The 16,415-nt window shown below is 34.3% G+C and overlaps 1 protein-coding gene across 3 annotated transcripts in view; it reads left to right on the top strand.

Annotated features, from left to right (window-relative positions):
* Positions 1-16,415, top strand: part of AP3B1 (adaptor related protein complex 3 subunit beta 1) — a 262,084-nt gene that overhangs the window by 156,306 nt on the left and 89,363 nt on the right. For all 3 annotated transcript variants that reach the window (XM_053907254.1, XM_019462933.2, XM_053907253.1), the window contains 5 exons: positions 1,865-2,051; positions 3,007-3,137; positions 8,439-8,547; positions 12,278-12,440; positions 15,922-16,069. In XM_053907254.1, coding sequence (XP_053763229.1) covers positions 1,865-2,051; positions 3,007-3,137; positions 8,439-8,547; positions 12,278-12,440; positions 15,922-16,069 — 738 coding nt within the window. The remainder of the gene's footprint in view (positions 1-1,864; positions 2,052-3,006; positions 3,138-8,438; positions 8,548-12,277; positions 12,441-15,921; positions 16,070-16,415) is intronic.

Raw genomic sequence — 16,415 nt, forward strand, 5'->3', positions numbered from 1 at the left:
GACCTGAGCCCACGTGGAATGCCTAACCGACTGAGCCGCCCAGATGCCCCGAAAATGGATTTTTAATAGAACTATTTTATAAGGCCACCAGTGTAATAAAACAAGTTTTGTAGTCAATAAATGGATACTTTAAAAATTACAAAATTTTAATTCCTAAAAATTCCCTAACTTTCATTAGTGTCTATTAATATATTGAGATAGTTTAATTTTCTAAAAATTAATTTTGGGGATCAGAAATGTGTCACTCTAGTAGTTCACAAAAATTAATCACTAGATTGCACATCTGAAACTAATATAACACTGTGTGAACTATGCTGAAATTAAAATTTTGAAAATCATTGCAATGAACAGACTAATTTTTTTCTTTATTTTAATTGCATATTCTAAATCTCACCACTCAGAAGGACTTGAGAGTTAACCTAGTTGTAAATTCTCACTGTGCATTTGAGATAGCTAAGGGTTAGTATATTTGCCAGGCTATCTCAGAAAGTTAATAACACAGTCCAGGATACCACACTTTTTTTTGAGCTGTATTCCTCATTTGGTGAATATTTTGCTAATTTTCTTTAAAAATGAATTTTTCTCATTTGCAGTTGAACCACCATGGTCTACTAATTAGTGAATAGCAATTATTGGTAACCAAATTCCTAATAACTCTATTAACATTTTTCACTTGTATTTTTTATAGTTCTACTTTTTTGAAACTAGGTTAATGCTCTTTAAATACATTGTTACTGCAAGAAGGTTGCTTTCTATTCAAATCAATTATCTTAACCAATTATTATCGTAAAAGAGTTTACCACACCATTTCTATACTTTGACTTTTTGTTCTTGAATTGTCTTTAGCTGTGCCTGACTTGACTGATTTCATTTTTTATCCTTTATTAATGTCTATAAAATGTTCTAATGTCGATGTTTATTTTTTCCATATATTATGAATCCTGTTTAATTTATAGTTACAATTGTGTTTGTGTAACCTAAATTAAAACTATGCTTTTTCAATAAAGTAACTGGAGTTTAAAATTCAAACCTATTTTGATAACATTTCAAATTTGGTTTAATTACTATTGAAATTATCTCAATACATGTTAATGTAGTACATTCAAAAATTGACTTAGGAAATCTTATTACAGTGTAAAAGCTACTGTAATAAGTTGCTGCCTTACATAAATAAATAAATGACCAATATTACTAGAGGCTATAAGCAGCATGGGAAAGAAATGGAAGGAGTCTTTTATCCTAGTTTTTAGAGGGCATCAGCAGCTTGCTTTTATGAAAAAGTAACAGCTAAATGCACTGCAAATAATTTGCAGTAATCCAGTTCAGTGATTCATGTGTCTGCTTTAATGGGTCATAATTCAGGGTAAAGTAACTGAGTGCAGTCAGAGTGCAGACACTGCTTATGCCAGGGACAGTATCTCTTCATAAAACACACCTCAGGAGAAGCAGTTTGCCAGCCCCCTAATACTCTCTGATGTTTTGATGTCCTGCATATTTTTCCGATTAAGTTTTGAGTGCCATGTTTTTAGTTGTATTTCCACATTCATTATTCTCACGTAGACCCTTCAGCGGGTTTGCCATATATGATTATTTTTTTAATGATGCCTTTCTTTCCACTTCAGCAGTTTAATAATCTAGCACATGGCTGCTTCTCAGTACTCAGCATTCACCTCCCCAATACTGAAGAGGACATGTGCTTTGGCTTCAAAATTCCATTTGCAGCGTTAGAAATGCATATTCCCTACGGAACAACATTTGTTTGACATAACCATTCATTTTTATTACCTCTTTAAATATGTTTATCCAGAGTTATCAATAATCATAAATAACTGTATTCTCATCTTGTTCTGTTTTTTTCCAACAGACAAAATTGCTTACCCAGTACATATTAAATCTCGGCAAGTATGATCAAAACTACGACATCAGAGACCGTACAAGATTTATTAGGCAGCTTATTGTTCCGAATGAGAAGAGTGGAGCTTTAAGTAAATATGCCAAAAAAATATTCCTAGCACAAAAACCTGCACCACTGCTTGAATCTCCTTTTAAAGGTATTATTATCAGAATACAATGGCAAAATACACGTTACCTAAAAAATTATGACAATATGTCCCATTTCTAATACATTTAAAATTTAGCTCTTAGAAAATATAAGTGATTAATATACGTAAATATATAAGAACACCATGCTTTCTACTCATCTGTTCTCCAGAGCAACCTTCATATTAAAGTTTTTTTATAGACCTTATTTACCTAAGTAATTTCAGTCTTCTGAGTTTATTTTTATTCTTACTAAGCAGTTCAGCTGAACAATAGATTAAAGCTGTGTTCTTCTTATTGACGTTGACTTCATTCCTATTTTAAATAGCCTTATTTAATAAGGAATATAATATACCTTAATAGTGAGTTTTTACTAATTAAATACTCTATGTACACTAACATAACTTTTCTAGGAAGAATTATTTCTTAAAAATATCCCTTTATATTTAAATTTGTTTTTCAAGATGGAAGTTGACTTATTTTTTCCAGCTTTTTAAAAAGGAGTAATTTTATCAATTTAACAAGTAGCCATTAGAGTTAGAATCAAATGATTGTATACCTTGGTTTTCATATTGTTTCTTATTTAATTGTTGGTGATAAAAAGCAGGTCAGTATTGTAGAAAAACTATTAAAATTCTGAATGTGTTTGTGCTAAGACATGTATATGGATTGTTTAACTGTGCTGTCATTCTTAATATTCACAGTAAAGTAATTTTTAGAGAAGCTACATTTCAGAGCAACACCTCTAAACACACTGACTGATTAGCTTTTTTATTGACCATTATGGGGGAGATTATTGTAATCTATGGACTGAAATCAGTTTTTTGACCTATGAAGAGCTTCCTAGTTTATATTTATTCCTTGACATTTGAGGTAATATGCCAATTACCTTGAGCTCTGATTGGGATTGTTCTCTGTTATATACAGCTCATATTGTTTATTTTATATTTTCCTCTATTTTAATAGATAGGGATCATTTCCAGCTTGGCACTTTATCTCATACTCTCAACGCTAAAGCTACCGGGTACCTGGAATTATCTAATTGGCCAGAGGTGGCGCCGGACCCATCAGTTCGAAATGTAGAAGTAATAGAGTTGGTAAGTTGACCTTTTCTGAAATTAATTTTGTCAAGCAGTGGGAGATTCTAGAATAACTATTGTTTTATATAAAAGCTTTTTTAACGGGTTGAAAATTGAAAATTGTTCTGGTATTTCTAAATGTAATGTATTAGATATATCTCGCTGTTTTGGGAACTGAATATTGTAGTGTTCCTATGTCATTGTACGTGTACTGTTCCTTTTCTTCAAGGAAATAGAGAATTGAATTCTCTGCATCAGTGCCACCCACATTTTTGGTATTGCATTTGTAGCTGTGTAGATTCAATTTCTAAGGTATTTAGTGTCATTGGATTGAGCTTTTTCTACTTTGTTTAGAGATTCATAAGCTTCCTGTCAATATTTTTCTAAATAATTTTTGCTGTTCTCTCCCAGAAAAACCATACAAAGTGTTCTTCTGGATTTTCTGGTGAACCTGTTTTAAGTGCAGCCTAAATATAAACAGGTGGCATTGTGTACAAACGATGTCCTTAGATAAGGTCATAACTAATAAGAATATTATGTTGCTTTCACGTTAAAAAAAAAAAGCTCTCACATAAATACTCTTTCCCTAGATCTTTAAAAAATTCTGGCTACTAAAATGAAAGAGTTAATGTTCTTTCTAATGTTATCCTTTTCTTATGTCAACAAGAAAAATAAGGTCTTCTGATGTCTTTAGAAATTGATCATGTGAAATATATCCAATAGTTTTTTAAGTAGGATTAACAAAAAAGAACAATTAGGTATTACATTCTGGGTGCTTTTCTGATAGGAAAGATGTATTAAACTAAGATTCAGATAACCAGAGTTCTTTACCACTGATTCCTATGAGAAAGTACATTAACCTTCCTGCCTATTAAATTTTCCACTTATGATGGATGGAAATATTTGTTATTTTATTTTTTTTAAGTTTATTTATTTATTTTGAGAGAGACAGAGAGCCTGCAGGCAGGGGAGGGGCAAAGAGAGAGGGAGAGAGAGAATCCCAAGCAGGCTCCACACTTTCAGTGCAGAACCCAAAGTGGGGCTCAGTGTCACAACTGTGAGATTGTGAACCGAGCCAAAATCAAGAGTTGGACACTTAACCCACTGAGCCACCCAGGTGCCCCTTTATTACTTTAAATAGAAGAATTTCTGTAATAGGCCGTGTAATTTGGTCCTTTTGAAAAATACGTTTCTCTTAACTACTCAAACTTATCCTGGCTTTGAAGCACGGCCAAAAGTGATAATAACTAATAATGACTCAATTTAGCAAACCCTGGCACTTTGATAATGTTTTACACACATTATCTTGTTTAAACCTCATAATGGTTGTAAATGATGGTTATCGTTGTTCCTATTTTCCAGTTGAGGAAACTAGGGTGCAGAGAACCCAAGTAAATTGCCCAAGCTTATATAGCTAGTAAGTGATGGAACTGGGATTCCAACACAGATCAGAGTCCACCGTTCATGTTGTTACTGCCTACATTTTATTATGTAATGTGAAGAGAGAAAGCTTGAGCTTGTTTGCTTAGTACTAGTACTTGGCACTGTCATTTTTATGTTGTGACAAATGATCTCTGTTTAGAGGTGACTTAAAAAAATGTAAAACTTACTAAAACTAATTGTGTGTCCATTCCTCCTTGAAATTAAGTTTGTTGATTTTCACTCAGATCTGTATGCTCTTAAATACTCTTCAAAGATTGGCTTATTTGTGCAACTTTGTGTCAGATGTTAGTATACAAAGACATGTTCTTTGTTATGATTATTTCCATAGATTTAATCTCTGCTAATTTCGTATTATGGCTGCTCATTGTTTTTATGGTTCTGTCCTTTTCCATTATTGGGTACATAATGCTTTGGCACATGTACAACCATCCTTTTATCCTCCTCTGCATTTCCACCCTGTCCTTCCTCCTTGCTACCCCACTCCACCAAAAAAAATTAAAATAAAAATAGTTTATCTTCCCAGAAATTGATAGCAATGCTACACAGTTTAATTTGGTTTCAGTGGTATCCTTATGTTGGCTGATGGATTGGTTGTTTGGCTGGCTTTTTCCATTGTCTTGTGCTCTTCTAAGTTTTAACTGCCTTATAGGGACGGTACTTAACCTGTCTTCTCATGTTCATTTCATCTGCCCAGTTCAACAGAGACAGGTTGATTTCTTTTCCTTTTTGCTGATTGCATCCTAGAAATTAATAACTGATAACTTATTGTGGAGAATAATTAAAAGTGATGGAACCTAGTTGAAGAAAACTGTCACTATCCATTGATACCATGCAGAAAACTTTTAATCTACTGGTCTCTGGACATGTTGGCTTAAAATTATACTATAAGAGATACAATTAAGTATAAAATTAATATACCTAGTTTTATTATCCAGTGCAGCTGCAACAGTGCAGAAAGTAGTGTTCCTTATAGTCTTTCTTACCTCTCACCCTACCACCCCTCCTCCAAAGTCACATCAATGCATTTCATGCACATAATACACTGTGTTATCCTAGTTTTACAATACCGTGATCTTATAGGATCACATTTCATTATTATGAAATATAACCTTAGTTAAGAAAAATGCCTAGGTTTAGGTAATCTGATATGGAAACTAGTTATATTGACACCAGAAATGACTTAGAATTGCACCCTACGTTTTCCAGGATATTGGATATAATGTATATTTATATTATGATACCAATAAGTTTTGAAGATCCTTCCAAATTTTTTTGCTCAGTTCTAGAAAATCTCACCCCCTTAGGGACAGACCATCTTTTTCATATCAAAGGTATTTTACTTTGTAAACACATCTACTTTTGATATTTTATCCCTCCTAGGATCTTTCTAATTAGTCCTTCATTATTCTCTTCCTCTTCTCTTTCTCCATTATTTCTGTTGCTTAGAATGATTTAATTATCATGGTAATAAAAGACTATAAAAAAGTTAAAATATTTTTATTGTTTAAAACCTAAAACTCCATGAATAAAGAGTTCATGGCCATGTCAAGATAATTTGCCTTTTTGAGCATAGAACCCTAATTTTCCTTATTTGTTAATTTGGTCTTACCCTGACAGCCATCTAGATTAAATATTTTTTTTTTCCCCAGAAATTGATCCGGCCATTTTTTACCAGGCTTCAGAAAAAATATGTTTGTTTTAAGGATTTAAGAAAAAATATGAACTGAATTGTTTATTAAATATAGAACTTTGTTTATAGAACAGCATCTTTATTCATATTTGGAAGACAGCATTTTAAATATATATGAAAAGAAAGCAGTACTGCTGACCTTATGTATCATATTCAAATATATTCAAGTAATTTTTACTCATTTTTCTATTATTGTCCATATAGTAATTTTCCAGGTTATTGAAGCTTATCTTTTTGAGCAACATACCTTAAGCCCTAAAGTCCTCTAGATCAGTGGTTTACAACCCTGGCTGCATATTATAATCATATGGAAATCTTTAAAAACAAACCTATGTGAGACTTGCTGCAGACCATTTAAATCAGAATCTTAGGAGGTAAATCCCAGGCATTAGCTTTTTCAGAATTAGTATATTTTTTGTGTGTGTTAGTATTTTACAAAATATTCCAGTTGACTCTTACATGCATCCAGTGTTGAGAACCATTCTTAAACCTCTGTCATGCTATAAATTCCTTTACAACAAAATATACACTCTAGCCAGCTGGCACATAATAGGAACTCAATTGAAATTTTGATAAGAGCCTGGGTGGCTCAGTCGGTTAAACATCCGACTTCAACTCAGGTCATGATCTCATGGTTTGTAGGTTTGAGCCCCATGTCAGGCTCTGTGTTGACAACTCGGAGCCGGGAGCCTGCTTTGGATTCTGTGTCTCCTCTTTCTCTGCCCCTCCCCCATTGGCACTCCGTCTCTCTCAAAAATAAATAAACCTTAAAAAAATTAAAAAGGAAAAAAATTTTTTGATAAATAAATGAGTGGTAACCATTTTTGACTTCTTAAAAAATAGAGATTTGTCTGCCCTATAACAGAATATATGAAACAGGATTTAATTTTTTCTTGATAAATCAAAGTCACAATTATGAAAATAATTTATTTTACTTAATTCAGTGCATTAAAGTCTTTGAGGAGTTATTCACACAACTAATCATTATTGTGCCAGACACTTTAGAGATCTGTCAGTGTACAAAGTATTCAAATACCCCTGCTCTCCAGAAGCTGATGTTCTAGCAGTGACACACTGACAATAAAAATAAATATGTAAATTGTATTTATGGTATGTTGGAAACTGATAAGTGCTGTGACTAAAATAAAATAAAATAAAATAAAATAAAATAAAATAAAAAAGAATACAGCAAAGTACAGAAGTGCCAGGTATGAGAGGTTGGAATTTTAAATAGAGTAGTCCTCTCTGAGGTGACTTTTGTGCAAAGACTTGAAGGAAGTGAGGGAGGGAGTGAGACGTGCAGTTATCTGGGGGAGAGCATTGGAAGTGCAGTCAGCTGGGGAAAGGCCCTTCAGGGGAGCATACCTGAGGTGTGTGAGTGGTGGCTGGTGCAAAGTGGGCCAGAAAGCAGCAGAAGGAGGTCAGAAAGGCAAGGGGGGGGGGGGGGGGTTGGTCATCTAAGGCAAGCAGGTTTTTGTAAGGGCTAGCTTTTTCTGAGTGAAATGGAGAGCTGTGGCAAGCTTTCAAACCCCAGATAGGCTTGATTAGACTCAGGCTTTTATTCAGTCATTTTAGCTGCTGTGTTAAGCAAATTTGGAGTTGGGGAATGGGGGGTATGATAGAAGCAAAATAAGCAGTTGCAGTAATCTGAGAGAAGATGGCTCTGACCAAGGTAGCTAAAAGCTTTTTCGTGGATTAGATATTTAGGATATGAAAGAGAAAGAGAAATCAAATATTACCTGAGGGTTTAGGCTGCTGAGATGGTTAGGCTTGTTGATTTGCCTGTACTGTTTTTGGGTGGTTTTTTGGTTTTTTTTTAACTTCAGTATTAAGCTCTGATCTTTCGTTTCTTCATGCTGTTATTGTGCCCGCCTCTAAATGCCTCACATCTTCTAGAGTATATTACTTTAGTTCACATCTCTTGCAGACCAACAAATACAAAAGTCTTTTATGTAAAATAAAGTTGTTGATTTAACAGAATGTAATCTGAGTGAGGTTTGGTTTCCTCTATTTAGGAATAAAGTGGAATCAGCCTTAATGTCAGCTCTTCTAATAGTTGCCTTCTCTGTTGGGACCGGCAACTTTCTTTTGGGTTCACAGTGGATCCTGAATGCTTGTTTGCCAGCAGACTGAATCCCTTAATGAGAATTCATTTATATTTACAATTTTCCTTTTTTGAAAAACAGGCCAAAGAATGGACTCCAGCAGGAAAAGCAAAGAAAGAGAATCCTGCTAAGAAATTTTATTCTGAATCGGAGGAGGAAGAGGACTCTTCTGATAGCAGCAGTGACAGTGGTGGGGTTTATGATTTATTGAAAAACTTCGTTCACTAAAGCTGATATACTGTGCCTCCAACAAAACATAAGGCGTAGTACATAATATTCACCAAGTGGGCTTAAACAAAGTTTGTACAATAATGCGTTGTTTTGTTTTAAAAGTAATTTCTCATCCTTTCTCATTTGACTTTGCCTCTTGAACACCCAGCTAGTAAATGATAGAGTTGAAACAGAAACTCATGCTTTTCTGCATTCTAACCTGAACTGCCTGTTATATTCATAGCATACTGGAAAACATTATATTTGATAAGCCTTTAGTGGGGCCTTTAAAAGTAACTTTCTTTTGTAGAAATGTAAAGTTTATTTTAAACATTGCACAATATGTTCTTCATCCATATTATACTCTTTTATTTCTACATGGCCCTGTATAGAGTGAAGTTAAAATTAATAAATCTCTGTGTATTATAAAGAGTCAAAGAGCTAAAATGACTAGGATAACAATATACGATGAAAAGACTATCGAGTAGGAAGGATTTAGAAGTACTGCATTTTAGCTTTGCCAACTGAGTAAGGTACTTACCTTTCTCCGTGTCTGATAAATGAAGAAATAGAGGTGGATACTTTCAAGTCCCTTCAGCACTAAAATTCTGTGAGCAATTGACACAATGAAAAATGTATTGGAGTTACTTTTTTTTTTAACTTTGTAATTTAACTTTATTTTTTAATTTTTTAAAATTTACATCCAAATTAGTTAGTATATAGTGAAGCAATGATTTCAGGATTAGCCCACAACACCTCCAGCAACCCTCAGTTTGTTCTCCATATTTACGAGTCTCTTCTCTTTTGTCCCCCTCCCTGTTTTTATATTCTTTTTGTTTCCCTTCCCTTATGTTCATCTGTTTTGTCTCTTAAAGTCCTCCTATGAATGAAGTCATACGATGTTTGTCTTTCTCTAATTTCACTTCACATAATACCCTCCAGTTTCATCCACGTAGTTGCAAATGGCAAGATTTCATTCTTTTTGATTGCCGAGTACTACTCCATTGTGTGTGTGTGTGTGTGTGTGTGTGTGTGTGTGTGTGTGTGTGTGTGTGTGTGTATACCACATCTTTTTTATCCATTCATCCATCGATGGACATTTGGGCTCTTTCCATACTTTGGCTATTATTGATAGTGCTGCTATAAACGCGGGGGTACATGTGTCCCTTTGAAACAGCACACCTGTATCCCTTGGATGCATGCCTAGTAGTGCAATTGCTGGGTCATAGGGTAGTTCTATTTTTAGTTTTTTAAGAAACCTATTGGAGTTACTTTTACCACTCTTTTTAACAATTTACCTAAGAGGCACACCTGGGTGGCTCAGTCAGTTAAGCATCTGACCCTGGATTTCGGCTCGGGTCATGATCTCACAGTCCGTGGGGTTTGAGCCCTGCATCAGGCTCCGTGTTCACAGGGCAGAGCCTGCTTTGGATTCTCTCTCCCCCTTTCTCTCTTTGCCTCCCCTGCTTGTGTGTGCACATGTGCTGGCTCTCTCTCTCTCTGTCTTAAATATTAAAAACAATTTACCTGGGAGACATCTGAGCCAAGATCAAATGACACCCTTTTCTTCTAAAACCTTTTTTCCTTGGCAGAACCAAGAGCTTTTCATTATTACTTGGTCATCCATCACCTTACTCTAAGGTAATTCATTCTTTTTCGTCTGTTCCCCCTATCAAAATCTTTATTTTCTGTATCTGATAAATTAACCTGTAATGCCTCATATCAAGCTGAAAATGGAGAAAATATTTCAATCTAGATTGTGAATGCTAAAAAATAGATTTCAGGAATGATGTTGACTATTGAGAAAGATCTGTTTGAATAGTTACAAGTGTACCATATACATATTTGCCTACACCCCCTTTATTCATAAGCTCATGCCTGTTAATAGGCTAACTTAAAAAAAAAAAGACTTTTTAAAAATGTTTACTTAATACTTTCATGAGAGAGAGAGAGTATGCACATGCGTAAGTGGGGGAAGGGCAAAGAAGGAGAGAGAGAATCCCAAGCAGGCTCCCTGCTGTCAGCATAGATCCCGATGTGGGGCTTGATCTCACCAACCATGCAGTCATGACCTGAGCCAAAATCAGGAGTTGGATGCTCAACTGCCTGAGCTACCCAGGCATTTTTTTTTTATGCTTATTTATTTATTTTGCAATAGGGAGAGAGTTAAAATACGTATTTGAAATATTCCATTGAGACCTTCATGGGTTGATGTGAGCCATGTGGCAGCAATTTTGTGCTAGCTACTGGAGGAATACAGTAACTTTTCTCATTAGAAATTATGACATTATTTTCTCAATGAGGAAGTCTTCTAGAGGATAAACAAATTTCCTTAAGGATTTTACTAACTTGGATATTTAAATAATGGTGCCTAAAGTGAACTAGACCCAGATTCATGTTGAACTCCCATGTAATTAACATGAGAGAGTCACTTAGATGCTGTAATTTCTTCTCATTATTTATGGGATAAGTCATTTATCTGAGTTAATATATACATGTGCATACCTTTGATATCACAACAAATTTAAAATATGCTATTCGGCAGTTTTGTAAAATTTGGGTAAAATAAATTTTGCCCTTTGTAGAAGCTGATGATAATGAGTGCCTTACTGTGTGGCAGGTGTCGTTGTGTCTTCATCACCTTTATAGGTTTTAAATCATTTAATCTTCACAACAGCTCTGTAAAGTGGCTAGGGTTATTATCATCATTGCTGGAAAGGAAACTAAGACCCAGAAAGATTGAGTAACTTTCTCAGTCTTTTAAGTTGTAAGTGGCAGAGCTAGGATTTGAACCCAGACATTCCAATTTGAAAGCCCATGCCTGTAACCACCGTCTGCTACTCCAAAAAAATACAGGTAATCTTAGCTTTTCACTGTGTGATACATAAATCAATCCTCATAAATTAGATATTATTTACTTATTATAATATGTTCCTGCCTAAGGGCACTTCATCAGATAGATAATAAGACAACAGTTGTCCTCTTATCTGGGCTATAGCTTTGCACCTATAATCATTTCAGATAGTAAAAATGATACTTCATGTTTCAAATACACATAAATACACTATACATATCACTTCTGTGAGGAGTCCTAGTATAACACAATTTATACATAAAACATTGCAGTGTTTACCTCTACAATGTCATTTTATCATCTGTTTGACCTATGGAAAGTGCTTATTCTAGCTAAAATAAGTAGTAACTTTTTTAATTAGTAATTTTGCCTACTGCCTCTGAATTGAGAAATTCTTACAGATGATTTGAATGGCTCATTCCCCTCTCAAAATTATTCCTGAGACTATTCAGCTCTTGCCTTCTTCTCTAAATAAAATTTCTCATTGGTAGAGGAATGAATTATGCTTATGTCATTCTTTAAAAAAAAAAAAAAGTTTCTGCCGTAACTAGATACTTAGGGATTTGAGAAGCAAGATTCTCTCACATTTGGTTTACTTGATTCTTCTTTTCTTTCCTTTTCCGTACCCACTCTCAGAATGCCTTCTCTGTCTTTAGGAGCTCCCCACACTCACCCTGCCATAGGAATGTGGGGGTCTGAATGACAGGAGTGTGGGAATAGAGTATTGAACAAGTGGGGTCCAGTAAACTAAAATTCAACATCTGGTTTCATTTGTGATGAATACTGACAGTTACTTGGGTCCTTATGTATAACCAAATGGCTGTAAATCAAGGAGTATCTGCCTATATTTTTTCAGACAGTGAATCTGGAAGTGCAAGTGGAGAACAAGAAGAGGAGGGAGACAGTAGTGATGACAGCAGTGAGGACTCTTCCAGTGAGCATAAGAGTGACAGTGAAAGTGCATCAGAAGTAGGAAACAAAAGAACAGCCAAGAGGAACTCCAAAAGCAAACGGAAACGGTAATATTTTGTCAGAGTTTCCTTCAGAAACCATTCTGTGATATTTTCTCCCAGTATAACATTTCCCTTTAATTCATAAAGTGAGTGAGAAAATAAGTGTGTGCATTTTTTCCCCAAGCAGGTACTGAATCTTGTAGAATTAATTAGAATACTGGTTCACATAATTATTCTACTACTTATTATGCTTAGTTTTCATTTTGAACTTGAACAAATCTTGGGGTTACATTTTGAAAATTGGTATAACCTTGGAAGGCTGAGTTAAGTGATCAAGAAGTAGGTATGAAACACTTAATTACCTTTTGTAGCAATTTTGCTGAGGGCTAAAATTAAATCCTTCAACACTTTGCCATTATGTAAGTAAGACAATTGATTTTTCTAAATAATGTTATAGTAAAAAGATTATGATCCAAATATTAGAGTCAAGAGCTGTGAAGGAAGACGGTCATAAGATACTTAAGTGTTCGTGCTTTTTAAGATTCCCATTATCAACATTATCATGTATTAAAGTGTCATTAAAATTTTGAATAATTGGGGCTAATACCTTGGATTGTATGAGTCTGTTTTCCCCACTGCTGTCAGCGAGTGGCCTCTGCAGACATGATGGCCCTTTCCCTGGGAGCCTGCTGCCCGTTCACTTGATGAGCTTGCAGCCCAGCTCAGTCGTGGCTGACAGCACTGATTGGGGCGCAGTACGCTCTCTGCTCCTTTTATTACAGACAGTAATTAAAGCAGCTCGCCCTGCCACTTCCATAACAAACACAGCATAATGCCCTAATTATGACTTTATTAATTTAAGTCAGGATTTAATGATTTTAAAAGTGATTTATATTGTTTTTCCTGTTCAGAACAAATGAAATCTGTAGGTTAAATTAATACAGGCTTTTCATCATTGCAAAGTTAAAAAGCTAGTTACCAGTAAATTCTTTTCATTAGATTAACATCTGAAACTCTAAGCAGTAAGGTAAACAGTAATTACCCATCAAAATTGAGTGCTGCATAACAAAATAACACTTTTACCTTTAAAATCTTATCTTAAAAGCTGTAAGTTAAATATATGCAGAATCATTCACTTGTTGCAGCAAAGGATTTACTTGGTTTGTAATAGCGTTTTCTTTGAGAGAAATTTTGTACTTCTGGTTTAATATCAGAATATCTATGATTACATACTTTATAAAAAGTATCTTATTTCTAGGAAGGAAAATTTTGTTCATTGCACTCAATATCTTTTCAGATAGCAAAAGTCAATATGCTAGAAAATTTTAATCTTGTATTAGTTGCATTATGTGTTTTTTCCTCCAGAAATGGAGTTTTCTCTTTATGTTCTAATTTAAAAGAATTGTTTATTACACTAAAGGGAATCTCAAATACATTAAAAACCTTATATTTTTAAGTATATGTTGTAACCATTGAGTTGGGGATAATAGATTGCCATTTTTTGCTATGGGGAAAAAACAACATATTTTTTAGCCATCGAACATAATTACATGTGCTCTGAGATGTTGCCATGACTTCATTTTTAATAAACTGCAATCGTATTTCCTCTGCAAAAATCAATTCTAGGAAATATCGATTCTTCCCTTCTTTTAGCACTCTCTCTCCCCCCCATGTTTTTCGGCCTGTCTTTTAGAATTTTTTTTTAAACTTGCTTGTGTTAAGTGTATAATGATTTTTATTAAAAAGATTTTATTTTTAAGTAATCTTTACACCCAACATGGAGCTTGAACTTAGGACCCAGAGCTCAACAGTCACATGCTCTACTGACTGAGCCAGCCAGGCACCCCTGTATGATAGTTTTGTAAAGCTAAGGAGCTTTAAATATCTTTAAAACCACTCTTAGTAGTCATAACAATTTATGATTAAATTTTAGTTTTACACTCCTAAATATTTTTATTTGAAGGGAGCTGGTATGGTGTAATGGGGAAAACATGGTCTTTAGATGGACTTCAAATTCCAGTCCTGCTACTCTTGGCAATGTCCTTGAGCAAGTTTCTTAACTTTCCTGAATATTATAGGATAATAATGCACCCAGTAAGAATATGTTGGAACATCTATATGAGCTAACTAATATAAAGTTTCTGAAAAAAAAAGATTCTTAAAAAGAATACACACACATGGAAAGAGAATTAGACCTTCAGTTTTGAGAAAATGTAGAAGACCACCAGCTATCTCTCTTTGAGAAAAGACCTTTGGGCTGCCTCACATGTTACTCCTTCTCCTTGGATAATTACCTCCCTACTCAAGACTTTCCTTTATTTAATCCTGTTTCTCAGCTTCTGTGTTCTTCCTCTAGGAAGCATTCCCTCTCTCGGTTAAGTTTGTTTAGATGCTTCTCTCCTCCAGATGTTTTCATGACACAGCATACATTATTACTCATTACTTACCATACTTTATTGTCATTGCCGCCTTACTTCTCTGTAGCCTCCAAAGGAGTGTAGACATTATAAGGGCGACACAGAGTTCTTCTGTATCTTACTAACCACTGTGATCCTTAAGCACTGATGTACTTACAACGCATGGTGGGTGGTCAATTAATATTTATTAAACGAATGAGTGGCATCAGCATTTAGGTTTGATCATTTGGTATTTTAAAAGTTTATATTTGATTATTTGACATTTTTAGTAAGACTTAGTGCATTAGAAGGAATCTCTTTTGAACTAGTTAACATTTTCTCATGTATGTTTATGGGTCACATTTCAGAACATATGTAAATAATTTTCTTGTAGAAAAAAAAATCTATAAAATGCAAGTCTATTTTAGCAAAAGTATGTGTATGAGTTTTAAATTTATTAATGGATATTTAGTATTTCAAGACAGCGTTTTAAAATCAGCCCTAAGTATCTTTGAAGTTGTTACTATTAGCACCTAATATATATTCTTGGTAAATCAAACATTTAACTATTAATTATATTCTACTTACATCATTTAGTGTTGTTTTATGACCTTTTGCGTTTGAGGTATGTTTGACATGGTAATATCATTGATTTTGAATGGATTCTGATATATTTGGTTATAGATCATACTACCTTTATTATTATTTTATTGATATGTTCTGGAATTTTAAAACCATTTTTATTATCTTTTATATACTAAAAAGAATTGGTTCTCAGTGAAATATACTTCTCTAATAAAGGTTCTGATTTATAGGCAAAATGGACATATAGCACCAATTTGCCATTTGATTATTTATTTATTTATATGTTTATTTATTTTTGAGAGACAGAGATAGAGCCTGAGTGGAGGGAGGGGCAGAGAGAGAGGGAGACACAGAATCTGAAGCAGGCTTCAGGCTCCGAGCTGTCAGCACAGAGCCCCACTCGGGGCTCGAAACCACAAACCATGAATGAGATCATGACCTGAGCCGAAGTTGGACGCTCAACTGACTGAGCCACCCAGGCGCCCCGCCATTTGATTTCCTTAAACTACTTAAACTTGTTTATATAAAGGATTTAAAGTTGATATTTTGAAATTTGTTATTCATAGTGATTCTGAAGATGGGGAGAACGAAAATGAAAAATCTAAAACTTCAGATTCTTCCAATGCTGATTCTAGTTCAATAGAAGACAGTTCTTCAGATTCTGAATCAGAATCAGAATCTGAAAGTGAATCTGAATCCAGAAAAGTCACTAAGGTAAGAAAGAGATTGCACATTTGTTGTTATTGAAAGTAAGTATTCTCATAGACTTTTTCCAATTAAGAGTAAGTATTTCTGAAAAAAAGTGTCTTGTTGAAAATCAAGAAACCGAGAAAGAAATGTAACATTATCACTGACAACTGAAATCAATACCATCTTCATGCATCCACACCTATGATTTTATTATTTTTTTATTAGATAATTGCTTCCTTTTTAATTCAGCCCTACAGAAGAGTTAGAAACTTTTAACCTCATCCTTTGCCACTGTAATTACAGAGCTCAATGTTATGAGTTATGGCCCTTTTTTTTTCTGAACTAGGAGGTGACAATAGAGGCTTTCACG

This window comes from Panthera pardus, unplaced genomic scaffold (genome assembly GCF_024362965.1).
Source record: "Panthera pardus isolate Hobbes unplaced genomic scaffold, ASM2436296v1 HiC_scaffold_2, whole genome shotgun sequence".
In the NCBI taxonomy this organism is placed as follows: domain Eukaryota; kingdom Metazoa; phylum Chordata; class Mammalia; order Carnivora; family Felidae; genus Panthera; species Panthera pardus.